The sequence below is a fragment of the Vipera ursinii genome (genome assembly GCF_947247035.1).
Source record: "Vipera ursinii genome assembly, chromosome: 1".
NCBI lineage: Eukaryota > Metazoa > Chordata > Lepidosauria > Squamata > Viperidae > Vipera > Vipera ursinii.
Genome location: NC_139512.1, coordinates 1,938,783 through 1,955,064, shown reverse-complemented (window position 1 = coordinate 1,955,064; position 16,282 = coordinate 1,938,783). Strand labels below are relative to the sequence as shown.

At 42.5% G+C, this 16,282-nt stretch overlaps 1 protein-coding gene across 2 annotated transcripts in view; it reads right to left on the bottom strand.

Moving 5' to 3' along the window:
• SSBP4 (single stranded DNA binding protein 4) overlaps positions 1-16,282 on the bottom strand; it is a 53,774-nt gene that overhangs the window by 10,831 nt on the left and 26,661 nt on the right. For both annotated transcript variants that reach the window (XM_083379628.1, XM_083379629.1), the window contains exons 4-7: positions 13,836-13,920; positions 6,978-7,067; positions 5,795-5,878; positions 2,822-2,881 (exon numbers count right to left, since the gene is read on the bottom strand). In XM_083379628.1, the coding sequence (XP_083235754.1) occupies positions 2,822-2,881; positions 5,795-5,878; positions 6,978-7,067; positions 13,836-13,920 (319 nt within the window). The remainder of the gene's footprint in view (positions 1-2,821; positions 2,882-5,794; positions 5,879-6,977; positions 7,068-13,835; positions 13,921-16,282) is intronic.

Here is a 16,282-nt window from a genome sequence, read left to right as displayed (position 1 = left end):
CTGGTTGTTTATCTAGATGCAGCGTTGATACGAGTACTGTGCAAAAAGGTACAGGCTACAAATTGAGAAGAGCTGCTTTGTGTGATCAAAAATGAAATGGATGATGCATGACAGTTTGCATGAGAAAGACAGACAAATTAACAGTACAATTGGCAGATCACTCTAAGAGAAACTGCTACTACATTTGGCATTTCACGGGAACTTTTACCTGTAGGGGGGGGAAAAATTCAAAATTCATGCTTCAGCAAGAAAACTCATGGTTACGATTCTTGGGATGTAACTGATGTTATTCACATGGATTTGAGTGTGCATCACCAACAACTGCAGTGCTAACTGTAGCACTCAAAATATTAAGCAAATTTCAGAAAAACAAGGAAACGTTATTACATCAGAGCAATATTAAACCTCAAACCTTAACAGGCACCCAAGAGGCAATTGGAAAGTTAGACCTATCTTGCATACCTACCGTACAATCTAGACTTGGCACCTTAAAGTTTTCACCCTTTCCCAAAATTGAAGGGATACCTTCATAGGTGTATGTTTGACTCAAATAAAAAGTTAAAAAGGACTGCCAGGATCTGGTTGAAAAAATGAAGTGTGGAGTCCTTTTGTGATGGTTTTAAGAAGTGTGCCCATATTGGCAGAGGTATGTAGCAACAACAAAAGGGCTAATTTAAATTATTATTCCCATTTCATGTATTAAAACATCCCAAAGTTACAGCATTGTTTTTCACTGATTCATTTGTTGGTTTATTCATTGATTCATCTCTCATATATTGGCTACCATTCCATTGACTTATCATCTAAGAGATCTTAAAAGCACTGAAGAACTTCAAAAATGGTCACTTGTAGAAGCTTCTTCACCAATATTTCCTACTGTGGTAACAAATAACACCTTTCCTGCACCTATTGTTAAGGCCATTTCTTGGTCATAGAAAGATGTTTTGGAATTTTATTTATCTTTTCACTACAAAAAGCAAGCTAGAGTGGTCATCCTCTTCCTGGTGCTATCAACACACATGGAAAGGTGTCAGTTTGGGAAGATCATTATGGAAAGAAGCTAGCATAGATCCTGGAGTCCAGATATGAGACAAAAGCAGGGAGAATGGGAGACAGAGAGTTATGTAGGTAAGTTGATTGATAGACCTTTGTGTGAAGGCTGTCAGGTCACAGCTACCACTTGCTATGAGCTGCGATTCTAAGAAGATTCCAAAGGGGGAAGTACAACCTCATTCAGGACTAAAAGTGGAACATCTTCAGATTTGACTAGTCAGATACCTACAGTTACTGGGTCTTGTCAGAGCTAAACTTGATTCTCCTCATCCAGATCCACAGACTCCACACAGTGGACCAAAACCTTGAGAACATCATCTGGTTGGTCCAGGTTCAAAATGTACAAATGAGCACTATCTATATAGTGATGATACCTGATTCCAAACAGAGGGATAATTTGACCTACTTCTTACATGTAAGTATTAGGAGGAGCAGGAGAATCCAGTCTTGATATCCTCCACATTAGAGGCCTCTACTTTGACCTCCTTTCCCCCCCCCCCCCACAAACACTGATTGAACTCAATGACAAAGAAAGGAGAACCATGCAACTCCATACTCCCACTCCTATACTCATAAGCAAACTAGAAGGATTGATATCAAAAGCTGCTGAGAGGTCAACGAGAACCAAGAGGATGAAATTCCCCCCATCAAGCTCTGCCTGAAGTCACAAACATGCACAACTAATGCTGCCTTAGTATTACATCATAGTTTCAACAAGAAAGGTAAGGATCTAATCAGTTTTCTCCAGGACTCTCAAAGTTGCAGCTCAACCTCTTTCTCAATAACCTTTACCTAAAAAGGGAAAGTTGGAGATTGAATGAAATTATTCTAGGAGTGTCAAATCCAGTGAAGGCTTCTTGAGAAAGGAGAGCAGTACCATCTTCTTCCAGTCAGGTGGTATCAACTCTCTCAGCAAAGCAAATATACTTTATGGACATATCACCTTCTGGATGTCTTTCACCAGCTGGCTAGGATTACAGTCCCAAGGACCCTGTCTACTTCTTCAAGTTGAAATTCACCCCTAGATAACCATATAATGCCATGCTTCCATCACCTCAGGAGGAATTGTCAAACTCCAAAAGAATCCGAACAACTTTATCCACCAGATGCCTAGAATATTCCTCAGATGGAGAAAGGCAGATCCTCCTCACTCCTCCTTTTCTTTCTTAGCACTATCCTCTAAATATTGAAGTGCATGGAAGCCAGCCTCATTGGAGAGAATATTATTTTGCCCAATATAAGACAACACATCATTTCTGATGTTCCTGGACTATCCAACAAACGAAGAATTATTTAGTGTCTAAATCTACTTTCCTAACATGCCCTGTCGAATCTGTAAAATGTGGTCTAATTTCCATCAGTTCTGCCATTGAATAAGTAGGATTATCCAGACAAGAGTTTGCAGAAAACAAAATTCCATTTATTAAGGCTTCTTAGCATAGGGTTAATCCATCAGATGCTTTGGGGACATTGCTGTGCCATTTCATCACAGATGGCCAGATGGGCAGAGGAAGTAAGAGATGGAAAGTAGAGGTAACTGAATGTGAGATGTTAGAAGATCTTGAAAATTAAATCATCTTTGAAGGAAGAAGGAAATGAAGATAATCTTCTAAGGGAAATGATCAACTTGGCCATTTGCTAACTGCTATCAGTGAGTAATGGAACAGCTACACAAATGCTAGAGAATATGAGAGGACACCAGATCTGGACATTTGTAGATGAGAAATGAGGGCTGAATTACCAAAAGTAATTCAGCGGAAGAACTTACCTGGCTTGGCATTCGAACGGGCGGACGGAGCCCACCAGGGAAGCGTGAAGGCATGAATGGCTGCAGATGAATAAAAGAGGGGTGAACAACTCCAAAATATAGTAAATTGCAGAAGGACTCACACATACCTATGCTTTGGGGAAGGTCAACCCCAAACAATACAAACTGGATTGGGTATCTTCATGAGAATCAGTAAAATGGTACCAAACAGGTTAATAAGATAGAGCACATCCTTAGCTTCTTATTCACTAAATCTAATGATTGGTAACCTGTCTCCAGACTCCAAATGGTTTCCCAGATAATCTGTGAATGCCAGAGTTAAAGGCAGGTTGTCTTGCACACAAAGCCTATACTGTAGTCTACAGCTTTTCCCAAATTCTGGACCTTTTCAGTAAATAGTTAAATTCCTCTCAATTCAACTGGATTTTTGGTGGAAAAAAATTCTGGCCCTCCAGATATTGCTGAACAATTTCCAGGAATGTCAGCTGGTGCCACGAGGGATGCTGGGAGTTGTAGTTCAGTAACACTGGGAAGGTCACACGTTGATCACTGTTTCCTGAAGAAGTCCACTGAGGACTAAGAGATGGAACTACTGATGGCTAATACCCATTTTCATTTTCTAATATCATGATCATGGGTCCAACTTGCCTTCACATGCCTGCACTCATGGGATATCTAGAACTTGGCTTGAATATAATTTATTGCAATCTAAATGAGACAAACTGCAACCTAGCAAAAGACTGGCAGCCACCTTTTTCTCTGGTTTATCTATTACAAGTCCCTCTCTGCTTGGTTCCCTGCCCACCCCAATTCCTGCCTTGCTAAGTTCAACATGACAATGTCAGAGATAGCCTGAAGCTGTCTCTTTCAGCTGGAGTGGTCCCACTGGTATGATTAGGGGAGTGATATTGTCTCATCTTATGCAGTTGCTGTAGGGCAGCAGCTTCCAACCTTTCCCTTATATACACCACTTGTCATCATCAATAGCTTTTTAATTTATATTTTAATTTATCAAAAAAAAATTATGCTGCCCATCTCCCCCTACAAGGTGAATCTGAGCAGCTTTGGAAAACCATCTTGCAGGTCGGAGTTGGGAATGCAGCAATTGCAAGCATCACACATGTACAATACAATCCCTCATTCAAATGGTATCAGTAGGGTCCAAAATTAAATAAGAATTAATCTGATGTAGGGGCTACAACAGAGCATCTCTAGAAGAGCCAGTTTGGTGTAAGGGTTAAGGCACTGCGCTAGAAACTGGGAGACTGGGAATTCCAGTCCCACCTTAAGGAGCCATGGTGGCGCAGTGGTTAAAATGCAGTACTGCAGGCTCCTTTTGTTGACTGCCAGTGCCAGCAGTTTGGCAGTTCAAGTCTCACTGGCTCAAGGTTGACTCAGCCTTCCATTCTTCCAAGGTTGGTAAAATGAGGAGCCAGATTGTTGGGGGCAATATGCTGACTCTGTAAACCGCTTAGAGAGGGCTGTAAAACACTGTGAAGCGGGATATAAGTCTCAGTGCTATTGCTATTATGCACAAAGCCACCTGGGTGACCTTGGGCCAGTCATTCTGTTCAGCCCTAGGAAGAAGGCAATAGCAAATCAATTCCAACATTTTGGCAAGAAAACAACTAGTCCAGGTAGTCATCAGGAATCAACAATGACTCAAAGGCTCAAATCAATTCAAATCCCAAATGGCCAAAATAAGGAAATTTTTACCAATCTTGCAACATTTTGTATTATATGAAATTTGGGGCAACCTCTGCCCCCCTCCTCAAAAAACCTCATGAGATCTCAAGCAAGGAATCATGGCAATTATGCGAGATTATTACGATTTTAAGAGCCTTGGTGGAGCAGTGGGCTAATGCCTCCTTAAGTAACACCAGCTGCCTGCAATTAGTGCAGGTTCCAGTCCCACCAGGCTGAAGGTTGACTCAGCCTTCCATCCTTCCGAGGTAGGTAAAATGAGGACCCAGATTGTTGGGGGCAATTAAGCTGACTTTGTAATAATGCCGCTTGGGGTGTGTGTGAAAGCCCTAACAAGCAGGCGTATACATAGAATGAAGGCTACTGCTAAGCTTGTAAGCCGCCCTGAGTCTTCGGAGAAGGGCGGGATATAAATGGAATTAAAATAAAAATAAATAAAAATTTCGAAAGTAGAATCCTTAACTTATGATGACAACTTAGCAATGGCAATCCCTGCAATCCCATTATTGTTCTAAATTGAATATCCGTGGTTGCTAGGCAAGGCAGCTTCGTGCTGGCTTCCCAGAGTCAAAATCACTGGGAAAGTCAGCAGGAACGTGCAAACTCCAGGCCAGCAGGTAGGTAAATGGCTGCTGCCAGATGTGGAAAGGACTGATGGGTGGCACAAGAGACACAGTGTAAATAGGTTGCCAAGCACCCAGATCATGATCACATGACCGTGGGGAGTGCTGGGACAACTGGAGAACCAGTTCTAACCATCATTCATTCAGTACAGTCATAATTTGAAACTTGGGGAAGAGAAGGAGATGGAATGGACTACTCAGGGGGAAAGGAACCTGGAAATGGCATTCCAATGCATGGTGATTCTCACATAGTTCTATAAGGTACAATTATCTGTCCATAGATAACTAAAATCCAGGCAAGAGCTCTGTGGCTGGATCTGCACATCAGACTAAACTACTGGATGAATTTCTACAAGCAGCTAGGCCATATAAAATACAATGCCTTGGTTCACATAGCATGCTAATATAAACAACAATGAACGTATTTTCTTGCAGGAAATCCTCAACAATTCAATAGGGCTTCCTTGTGAACAGACCGCAGTTTGGTTTTTTTGGATTAGAATCCAAAAGACAAGATGTGCTGGTACCAAAACATGTAAAGCAAAAGATATCGAAGGTTCGAGAATTGGGGAAAGGATGAGGTCAGATAGCAGAGCACAGCTGGGCCAATGCCAACTACAAAGGCTACCTCTTCCTTTAGTCTTACCTGATTATGGGGTCCTATCATTGCCGCATTGGGGTTGTGCATGGGAGCTTGAGCATGTAGGGATGGCTGGGAGCCAGGTGGTCCCTTAGGGAAGAAGCAGAAATGCAATTATGGCGATATGGCCATGGTTTATTGTTCAAGATTTCTCCTGTTCCACAGTAATTTTTGCATAAATCTAAGCAAAAGGGATGCATGCTGAAGTCTGGGGCCACAAGAAAGGGAAAAGTATTAGGCATTAATACTCCCTAATGCAGTTTTTCTCAACCTCAACTTTGTTAAGATGTGTGGACTTCAACTCGCAGAATTTCCCAGCTAGCATGCTGGCTGGGGAACTCTGTGAGTTGAAGTCCAGATATCTTAAAATCACCAAGGTTGAGAAACACTGTCCTGACGGTATGTGGATCCATTAGTAAATGAGCTTCAGTTAAAGTTGCAAGAGGAACTTGCAATTCAAACACAGGTCCTCCTCCTCTGTTCCTCAACTGATATCTAGTAGGGCCCCTAGTCTTATAACTGCAGGATTGCCGCAGTTCAAACCCGAGCTACAAATATTCTCTTCCATTGGTACTTATAACTGCCTCTATTTAGACACACAAGAAGGCCCTGAGTTTGTTTCATGCAATATGTCATTTTTCATATAGGTCAAGTGTCTTCAAACTTAGCCCTTTTATGACTTGTGGACTTCAACTCCCAGAATTCTTCAGCCAACGTGCCTGGATGAGGAATTCTGGGAGTTGAAGTCTGCAAGTCATAAAAGGGCCAAGTTTGAAGACCCCTGGTATAGGTAGTCCTTGACTTACAATCACAATTGGGACCAGGTTTTCCAACTGTCAGAAGCAAATGGAGATCACATGACCCTAGGAAGCTTTAAATGTTGTAAATACATGCCAGTTGTCAAGTGTCCAAATTCTGATCACATGATCATGGGGGAATGCTGTGACAGTCGTAAGTGCGAGGACTGGTTGTAAGTCACTTTTTTCAGTGCCGTTCTAACTCTGAACGGTCGCGAAATGAATAGCTGTAAGTCAAGAACTATATGCAAGGCAGGCATTCCCTGCCAGGCTTCTGACAGCTTCAAAGATAGACTGCCTTCGAACATGGAGGCTTTACCAAGATGAAGGCAAGTTCTGCAAGATGCTTAAGGTTCAGCAGTGCCCCTTTCCCAACCTCAGTCTATTCCCACCTGAAAAAAGCCCGACAACATAGGCCCGCTGGGCATGGCATCACTGGGTGGCAGGTTGGCCATCACAGGACTGGTTGTAGCTGCGGAGCTCTGTGGAGAGAGAGGGGAAGAGGTCAGATTGATGGACTCCCATGTTCTACCTGCCCAGCCCATTGTGGGCCAGCACAACCAGCCATTCAAACAGGGCTGAGAGTCTTCAGCAGCAGAGAAAAGATCTGTAGATAGTGGGGCTTGAAGTTGTTTTGCAGGACTTTCTGAGGCACAGCAGCCAGAGCTGATATTTGTGAGATTTGTGCGCTGCGGAATGAGCGAACGACTGAGCTGCATTTTCTGATTCAAGGCAGGCATTCATTGGGAGCCAAGTTGGCTCCAGGGGGAGCTGTTAAGACGGCAGGAATTTTCTGCCTTTTTTCCAGCCTGGCCCCTCACGCATTGTCTCCACTCCAAGTGGTTTTAATTTAGAGGGGGGTGGTGAAGGACTGCAGGCCCCCCCACCTCCACAGGAGGCCAGCTAGAACACAATATTCAACACTGCTGCTGTTGCTTCGAAAGGCAGGCAAAGAAGACGGCCCCGGGATTTTTGCTCCCCGCTGCCATTTCCAAATAATTTAGTGCTTCCTCCAAGCTGGGGAGGTTGGGATTGGCTTAGAGAACAAGGAAAAACCAAGTCAGAGTTCAAAATAGCGCTTGGCTGCCTTCCCTGCCCCACAGCTGTACAACCTATCCTTTATATGAGGGGGGGGGGGAGAGGAAAGGACAGGCACAATCTTTGGCAGGGAATATGGATTTAGGCAACAGACAACTGATGTCTGCAACCTGGTGCCCTTCAGACACGTTGGGACTACAAAATCCCTCCTCCACTCGATGCCAGCCAACATGGCCTTGTTAGCTGGAAAAGCCCCAAATAGGCCAAACTGGAGAAGGCAGGCGAATAGAGAACAATTCTCCCTGGAGAAATTTCGTACATGGAGCTCTGTGTCATTTACTTAGAGTTCTTCCCCTCCCAAAGGTTTAATCCTTTTATAATCTCCCCTTCATGGGCAGAATGACCTCCCAGAATTTTAGGAGTCTGTCATCTTTCCGAGCCTGGAAAGGCCTTGCAGGCAGTCTCACAAAATGGCTGCCTTGAAAGCTGATATTACTAAGTCCCCGAAATGCATTCTCTGGGAATAAACTCAAGTCAGAAAACACCCACCTCCCCCAATACCGACTGAGGCTCAAAGGCAAGGAATCAGGCAATAAATTAAAATCGAAGCAGACAAGAGAACAGAGTAGAAAAATATCGTTATCGCACATTTGTCCCCATCAAAAAGAGCCTCCAGATCCATTTCTGAAAGGATAAGCTGTCAGTCAGCATATCCACTGGAAAAGAAAAAGTCAAGATGGCAGCCACAACTGTACAAACAAAACCCCACCCGTTTTTTACCTGCATGTATAAAGAGCGGGGCTTTGACCCCATGGTTTTGGGTGCCACCTTGACTTTTCTCACTCCCCTCCTCCACAGAGATCCATATGGGCAGTAATCAGATAACTTTTTAACTGTAGTTAATTTATTTTGGGGCTGTTATTTAATTCGTTTTTTAATTTTTGTACTGTTGTTTTTTATTGTTGTAAGCCGCCCTGAGTCCTTTGGGAGATAGGGCGGCATATAAGTCCCATAAATAAATAAATAAATAAATAAATAAATAAATAAATAAATAAATAAATAAATAAAGAATGAATGAATGAATGAATGAATGAATGAATGAATGAATGAATCTGGAAGCCTACCAGAAAAAATACGAAACCCCCCCTCTCATTCTCTCTCTTTCTCATTCAGAAACAGAGAAGCTTTACTGGTATTTAGGTGATACTCTAGGTCAGGGGTAGGCAACCTCGGCTCTTTTATGACTCGTGGACTTCAACTCCCAGAATTCCTGAGCCAGCTATGCTGGCTCAGGAATTCTGGGAGTTGAAGTCCACGAGTCATAAAAGAGCCGAGGTTGCCGACCCCTGCTCTAGGTGCTTGAATGTGTTTTACGCATGTGTGCTTAAAACATAAATTGTGAGGCTGTCAAGCATTCTTGCTCCAAATCTTGTAAGATTTTATAAAAAGCCTTTCGTGGTCCTTTCAGAATCAATCTCTTAGAATATAAAAACTGAGGATTATTTCACATTCCAAGGAATTTTTGGAACCACTTAAACCTCATATTGATAGTGCAGTAAGATCAGATTTGGCTTGGCTATCAGCAAGAACAATAATTGATTAGATTTATATCCCACTTTGTCCAGGAGCTGAAGGCAAGACACTTATGGATCTGCCTTCCCCGTTATCCCCACAAAACAATGTAGGGGCTGAGTGTGCCTATTCAAAGCCTCTCAATGAACTTCCACGGCAGAGGCCAGATTTAAAACCTGGCTTTTTATATTTGTCATCCAGCATCTTATCCTTTATGTCATACTTATTGTATACAGCTACCTTTCTCCAGATTAATACAGGTAGTCCTTGACTTATGGCCACAATTGAGCCCAAAATTTCTGCTACTAAGCGATACAGTTGTTAAATGAGTTTTGTCCCATTTTACAACCTTTCTTGCAACTGTTAACAACTGTTAAGTGAATCACTGCAGTTGTTAAGTTAGTAACAGAGTTCTTAAGTGAATCTGGCTTCCCCCTTGACTTTGTCAGAAGGTTGCAAATGGTGATCACATGACCCTGGGACACTGCAACTGTCATAAATATGAGTCAGTTGCCAAGCATCTGAATTTTGATTACATGACCACAGGATGTTGCAATAAGTGTGAAAAACGGTCATAAGTCACTTTTTAAAATGCCATTGTTAAGTCTGAATGGTCACTAAAAGAATTGTAAGTCAAGGACTACCTGTATATGGCCAGGCTGGAAGGATAAGCCGGGGAAATCAGCCATCCATTGTACTCTATGGCCACGCAGGTTGTTGAGGATGTGGGGGGATTTCCATCACTGAACATTAGTCATTTGCTATGCAGAGGGCTCCTGCAGCGCTCACTGAAATATTGATATAAGTGGCACAAGGCCAGTTTGTGGGCAACATCTAGGACAGTTAACCCCTGCTGGCCTGTGGGCAGAGGGAGAGGTGGGCAAGGCCAAGGGCTGCTGGCCTCAGAAGAAAGATGGTCCAAAAAGAATGCGGTTCCCATGGAAACAAGCAAGGAGGAGTGCTGGATGTGTGGTACAGCACCGCGTGGCCACCTAGCAAGGAAAACAGCAGAAGCAAACGCCGCATGACTCCTCTTAGGCAATTTCTTGCTCACAAAGGATCCAAACCATATTCTCCAGGGGAGCGATGGGAGGGGGGCACAGACAGAGAGAGGAGAAGGAATAACAGAAGAAGGGTTTGAGTCTAGAAAATTAACGTAATTTCTCTTCTACCCTTCCCCCCCCTCTCTCTCTCCCCCCCTTTCAATTTTAAAGATGATTAGACTGAATTTGAATGCAAGCATATTTTGGTGCATTTTTATTTAAACAACGCATTTTCGTTTCTCATTTCCTCTTAACTGATTCAAAATGTTATACCTTAATTAATCCAATTATGGATTAAAATAAATAAATAATTGGACCTTTTTCAATTCTTTGGTTTTACTAGTGTCTGTTTATCTTCTAGGTCTTGGGGGCTAAATCTGTGTTTAATACTGTATTTAATAATGCCTGCTTAGCTTAGCTTCTAATTAGGGGCTGTTCTGTTCTTTTTCTTCCTCAGATACAGAGTATTGTAGAAGAGCTGAACCTCGACAATGAAATAACTGCATTTTACTCACGATAAGAGAGGAAATGATTCTCTTATACTGGCACTACAGCAGTCAGTCCTTCTCTTCTTGACTTAAATCTTATTTGTAAAAATCAAAGTACCTTTAGACTACAGTAGGTACGGCCAACCCACAGCCTATGGGCCACATCCAGCCCAAGACCTCCTTTTTCACTCAGTGTGGCCCAGACAAGCCAAAAGGTTGGACACCCATGATTTAAAAGGTTTCCAAAAAAGAAGGCAGAAACATTCAAAAATCTCACAGACATGTTGTATTTAACTATATACTATTTAGAAACATGGAGGTTCAATTTGATATAATGAATAACAGCCATTCATATACCAGCTGCCCCATGAACAGGGCACAATGGGACAGCCTACCTCTATTAGTTATTTCTTAATAACTGGTATTTAGATGTAGACTCTCTCAATCCTAGGAAGAAAGCAATGGCAAATCATTTCTGAAATCTTGCCAAGAAAGCTGCAAAGATTTGTCCAAGCAGTTGCCAGAAGTCAAGATTGACTTTAGGACATGTGTGCTTGAGCATGCACACATGCACACACCCACAGAGTAGACTACCTCTGAATATGTTTTACTAATTCTAATATTGAGTACATTGAATAACAGCTGATCAACCTGCCAAAATAGAATTACTTTTTTAATTTAAAGGACGGTTTCCCAACCTTGGTAACTTTAAGATATATGGGCTTCAACTCTCAGAATTCCCCAGGCAATCATATTTGAGTTGGGAATTCTGGGAATTAAAGTCCACATGTCTTACAGATGCCAAGGTTGGGAAATCCTGACTTACAAGACTTTCAAAAATTGATTTTTGCTAAGACCTGGTACAAGTGGCTGAAAAGATATGGGGTGATTAATCCAGGAATCACTAGAAAAGATTTACAGGTAGATTTGAGAACAGGTGCCATGCATTTTCTACCCATGTGATACCTACATATAAGGGAAACAGAGATCTATTGGCTGCTGTTTACACAATTATGGATTCTGTATGCTCAGAGGCACTCTAGTTCTCTAAACACAAATTGCTAGTGATTAAATATAAAGTGTCTGGGGGTTTTCATTTATTGCTTGTGAAATGTTGTTGTTGTTAGTTGCGAAGTCGTGTCCGACCCATCGCGACCCCATGGACAACGTTCCTCCAGGCCTTCCTGTCCTCTACCATCTTCTGGAGTCCATTTAGGCTCACGCCTACTGCTTCAGTGACTCCATCCAGCCACCTCATTCTCTGTCGTCCTCTTCTTCTCTTGCCCTCAACCTTTCCCAGCATTAGGCTCTTCTCCAGTGAGTCCTTCCTTCTCATTAGGTGGCCAAAGGATTTGAGTTTCAGGATCTGGCCTTCTAAAGAGCAGTCAGGGTTGATCTCCTCTAGGACTGACCGGTTTGATCGCCTTGCAGTCCAAGGGACTCGCAGGAGTCTTCTCCAGCACCATAGTTCAAAGGCTTCAATTCTTTGGCGCTCAGCCTTTCTTATGGTCCAACTTTCACAGCCATACATTGCAACTGGGAAGACCATAGCCTTGATTATATGCACTTTTGTTGGCAGGGTGATGTCTCTGCTTTTTAAGTGTGCTGTCTAGATTTGTCATGGCTTTCCTCCCCAGGAGCAAGCGTCTTTTAATTTTTTGGCTGCAGTCTGCGTCTGCGGTGATCTTGGAGCCCAGGAAAATAAAATCTGTCCTCCATTTCTTCCCCATCTATTTGCCAGGAATTGGGAGGGCCGTATGCCATGATCTTGGTTTTCTTAATGTTTTGTTTCAACCCAACTTTTGCACTCTCCTTCTTCATTTGCAACAAGAGGCTCTTCAGTTCCTCTTCACTTTCTCATCTGCATATCTTAGGTCAGTGAGGGCGAACCTTTTGGAGACCGAGTGCCCAAACTGCAACCCAAAACCCACTTATGTATCGGCGGCTGCCAGGTGGGTGTGGACAATTGGGTGGGTGTGAACAAATGGGTTGGCGTGGCCCATTAAGTGGGTGTGGCTGCGGTGGTAATGGCAGAGTGGGTGGGACTAAAATGTTCAATGAATCAATTCTAACTTTGCGAGATCTTTTTTTTCCAGAGAGAAGTTGAAATTGATTGATTGATTGATTAACCTTTTTTTTTTGCCCACAGCAGCGGAGGCCTAAACCGAAAAGGTTTTATAAAACCGAGCTGAAGGGCTAGGCTCGTGTGCCCATAGAGAGGGCTCTGCGTGCCACCTGTGGCACGCGTGCCATAGGTTCGCCACCACGGTCTTAGGTTGTTGATATTTGTCCCGGCAATCTTAATTCCAACTTTTGATTCATCTAGCCCTGCCTTTCTCATGATGTGCTCTGCACATAAGTTAAACAGGCAGGGTGACAGTATACAGCCTTGCCAGACTCCTTTCCCAATTTTGAACCAATCAGTGGTTCCGTGTCCAGTTCTCACTGTTGCTTCTTGACCCGCATATAGGTTTCTCAAGAGACAAATAAGATGGTCTGGTACTGCTTGTGAAATACTGGCATCTAATCAGATGCTATGAAAAAAAGTGCTGGACTGCTACTGAATTGCTTCTTCTTCTAGAACAGGGGCAGATTTTGTTTAAATGGTACAGAAGCATTTGGGTAGCTCTCATTCATTGCCCTGTCCTGATCAGTCACCATCATGATGGACATTTCTACAATCAGGTGTAATTCACTATTATTTACTCCAGGTGGTTATTGGGCTGTAGAACAAAAAATATGCATGTAAATCATCTTGAAATGTTTAGTGGTCATTAAGGATTGACTGGTGTTTGATGGTGCTGCTTTCTCCTACATTATCCATGTTGGAATTGATAGGATGTCTGCAGTTTAGTATCACAAGAATCAGGTTGGAGCAAAGCCCCTTGAGTTCTAAATATGGCTGAAATAGAATTCATTTATGGATTGTTTCAGCCAGTCACCTTGAATATCCCAAGTGAATTGCTTTCACCTCTCTTCAAATTGCTTTCACACCTCTCTTTCACTACATTCATTTTGGTCTCCTCCAGGAGGCCCTCCAAAGTCCAAAACACACAGCATCTGTACGACTGTACAAACGATCGGCATCAGCCTCACACACTGTACTCACATAATCATGGAAAGCTTTGGCTTCACTTGAGTGCTCACAGGTCTCTCGTCGATCAGGTGCAGCACAGTACAGGTCCCAAAACACACTATGGGATAGCAAGGGAACAACGAGAAAGAGAGGCATCATTAATATGGATCTGGGACCTTTAGAAAGAAGACGCTTAAAGTTCCTAGCAGATCCTCCACATAAGTAATGGAACCCAACCAAGATTATCAGCTAACAAAAGACACAGAAGCAAATGTTTGTAATTACAGGCAATGTAATCCAACATAGATTATCTTTCTCCAGGCTCATTTTTGCAAATAACAAGTTTACACACAACTTCCTAAAATCTGAAGGAGTCCGGTAGCACCTTTCCAGACCAATGTATTTTGTTAAAACAAGATCTGTTAGTCTAAAAAGGTGCTACCAATCTCCTAATTTTGGGCTACCCCAGACTAACGGTTCTCTCCCCACAATGACAATATCCTCAATATATGTTTATACCACTTCCTATATAATCTGTTTTCTGGATTCAGACAAAATACTGAACCAACCTGTTTTCTGGATTCAGACAAAATACTGAACCAACCCGAGCAAATGGACTGACTCACAATGTGCTGTTACCCCAAATGTTAAACCTAACCCAGCTCAACATGGGATTTGAATGCTAAATGCTTTAACTGATCTTCTTAAGATTTTTTTTAAAGAATGTAGCCAGCTAGACTGAGAATTGTGGTTAATTATAGGTCAGAGACATCCTTATATCAGGACAAAAAAGGCAATATATCAATTGTACTGTACCTAAAAAAGGAACAAGGTCTTGATTATATGAGGGCAGAGCCACCATCTTGACTTTTTTGACAACCCTACAGATGACCCTGGTTCAGCTAACATAGTGTTTTCTGATGGGCCACTCAGGAACTGATGTTTGCACCCAGGGTGGATAGTAGTTCTGAGGTGGTTTTTTTAAAACAAACAAACAAAAAAAAACCTGGTGATTCTGTAGTAGAATCTGAATCAGAAGTGAGTCACTGGAGTTATGGTGACATTCAAAGCACTCTATGAGGGAGATGGGAAAGAAAGAAAGAAAGAAAGAAAGAAAGAAAGAAAGAAAGAAAGAAAGAAAGAAAGAAAGAAAGAAAGAAAGAAAGAAAGAAAGAAAGAAAGAAGTTATGATCCTCAGCAACTCCAGAAATGATTATCAAATGGTAATTTTTAATGCCACAAGAGGACAGGATGGTTAAATATATGGCCAGAAAGTATTATTACATTTAATTTTAAATGAAGTGAAAGCTGATTTAGGTTTTTTGTGTGTGTTTTTTCAAAGTAAAGGGCTGCCTTGTGCTACCCAAAGGGGACATACAGCCTTCAGGCCAAAAAAAAAAAACCCACAAAAAAACGGCAATCCGCCTCACATCAAAATGTCAGGAAAAGAATCCCTGTGCAGAAACTGCCAGAAGACACTGGCAGCTGCTCCTTAGCTACCAGTTGCAGAAGCTGGGCAATCAGCTACTGTTAAGAGAATGAAATGTAATTTCAGGATGAAATGAAATTTCATCCCTCCCTTTGATGATACTCTCATCTATTTCTCCCAACTTGAACCTTGCAATCCAACAGGTCAGACAGGTTTACAAAGGACACTAATGTCAACCAAACAATTGGGCATCAAACTTAATGGGCAAGGTCATGAGTTAGATGAGGGCACCACAGGCTCCCACCCTAATGCTAACAAAGCAAGGATCTGTCTTTGGATGACGATCTGTCTTCTTGTAGCTGTGCAGATGCCCAAGCCACCCAGTGGCTAAACGCCCGCTTAACATGGCTCCATCTAGCTTCTGAAGGGTTAAGCCTAGCAGCCTGGATCCTCTCCTTACTTGTTTCAGACTCCAATAAATCAGGCTACTTGTTGGATTTCTGGGAAGCAGTCCCCTGGCCCAAAGGGAGAGGAGTCACGTGATCTCCGCTGCTGCGTGGGGCCTCTCCCCTTGTGGTCTTTTTGCAAAGTCTTGGCGGAGGGGGGAGGGAGGGGGGAGAGGCAGAAGGGAGCATAACTATCCCCACAGTGTCTGCCAAGAGTTCACAGTTGCCAAGAATGTTTAGAGGGACAAGGAGAATTAGCCATGGACCTGGAATGTCTATCCTGCCATCAAGCATGTGTATTGGTAGGTTTATACACTCGGACTTCACTTTGGCCATGATTCTTGCTGTAAATTGAGAAGGCCCAGGAAGACGTGCTGTTGCTGGTTCATAAAACTACACCAAATGATGGTAAAGTGGGGCTGGGCCAATTGTAATTGCCCCCTGTTGTGGCAAAACCCAGCAACGGTCTTAGTATGTTGTATGATCCATGACATCGTGTTGAGTCATTATATACACACACACACACACCCAAACGTTTTATTGATTTTTAATATTTACATATGCATATATTTGTGAAACAATATTTTTATTTTATTTTTTTTTAT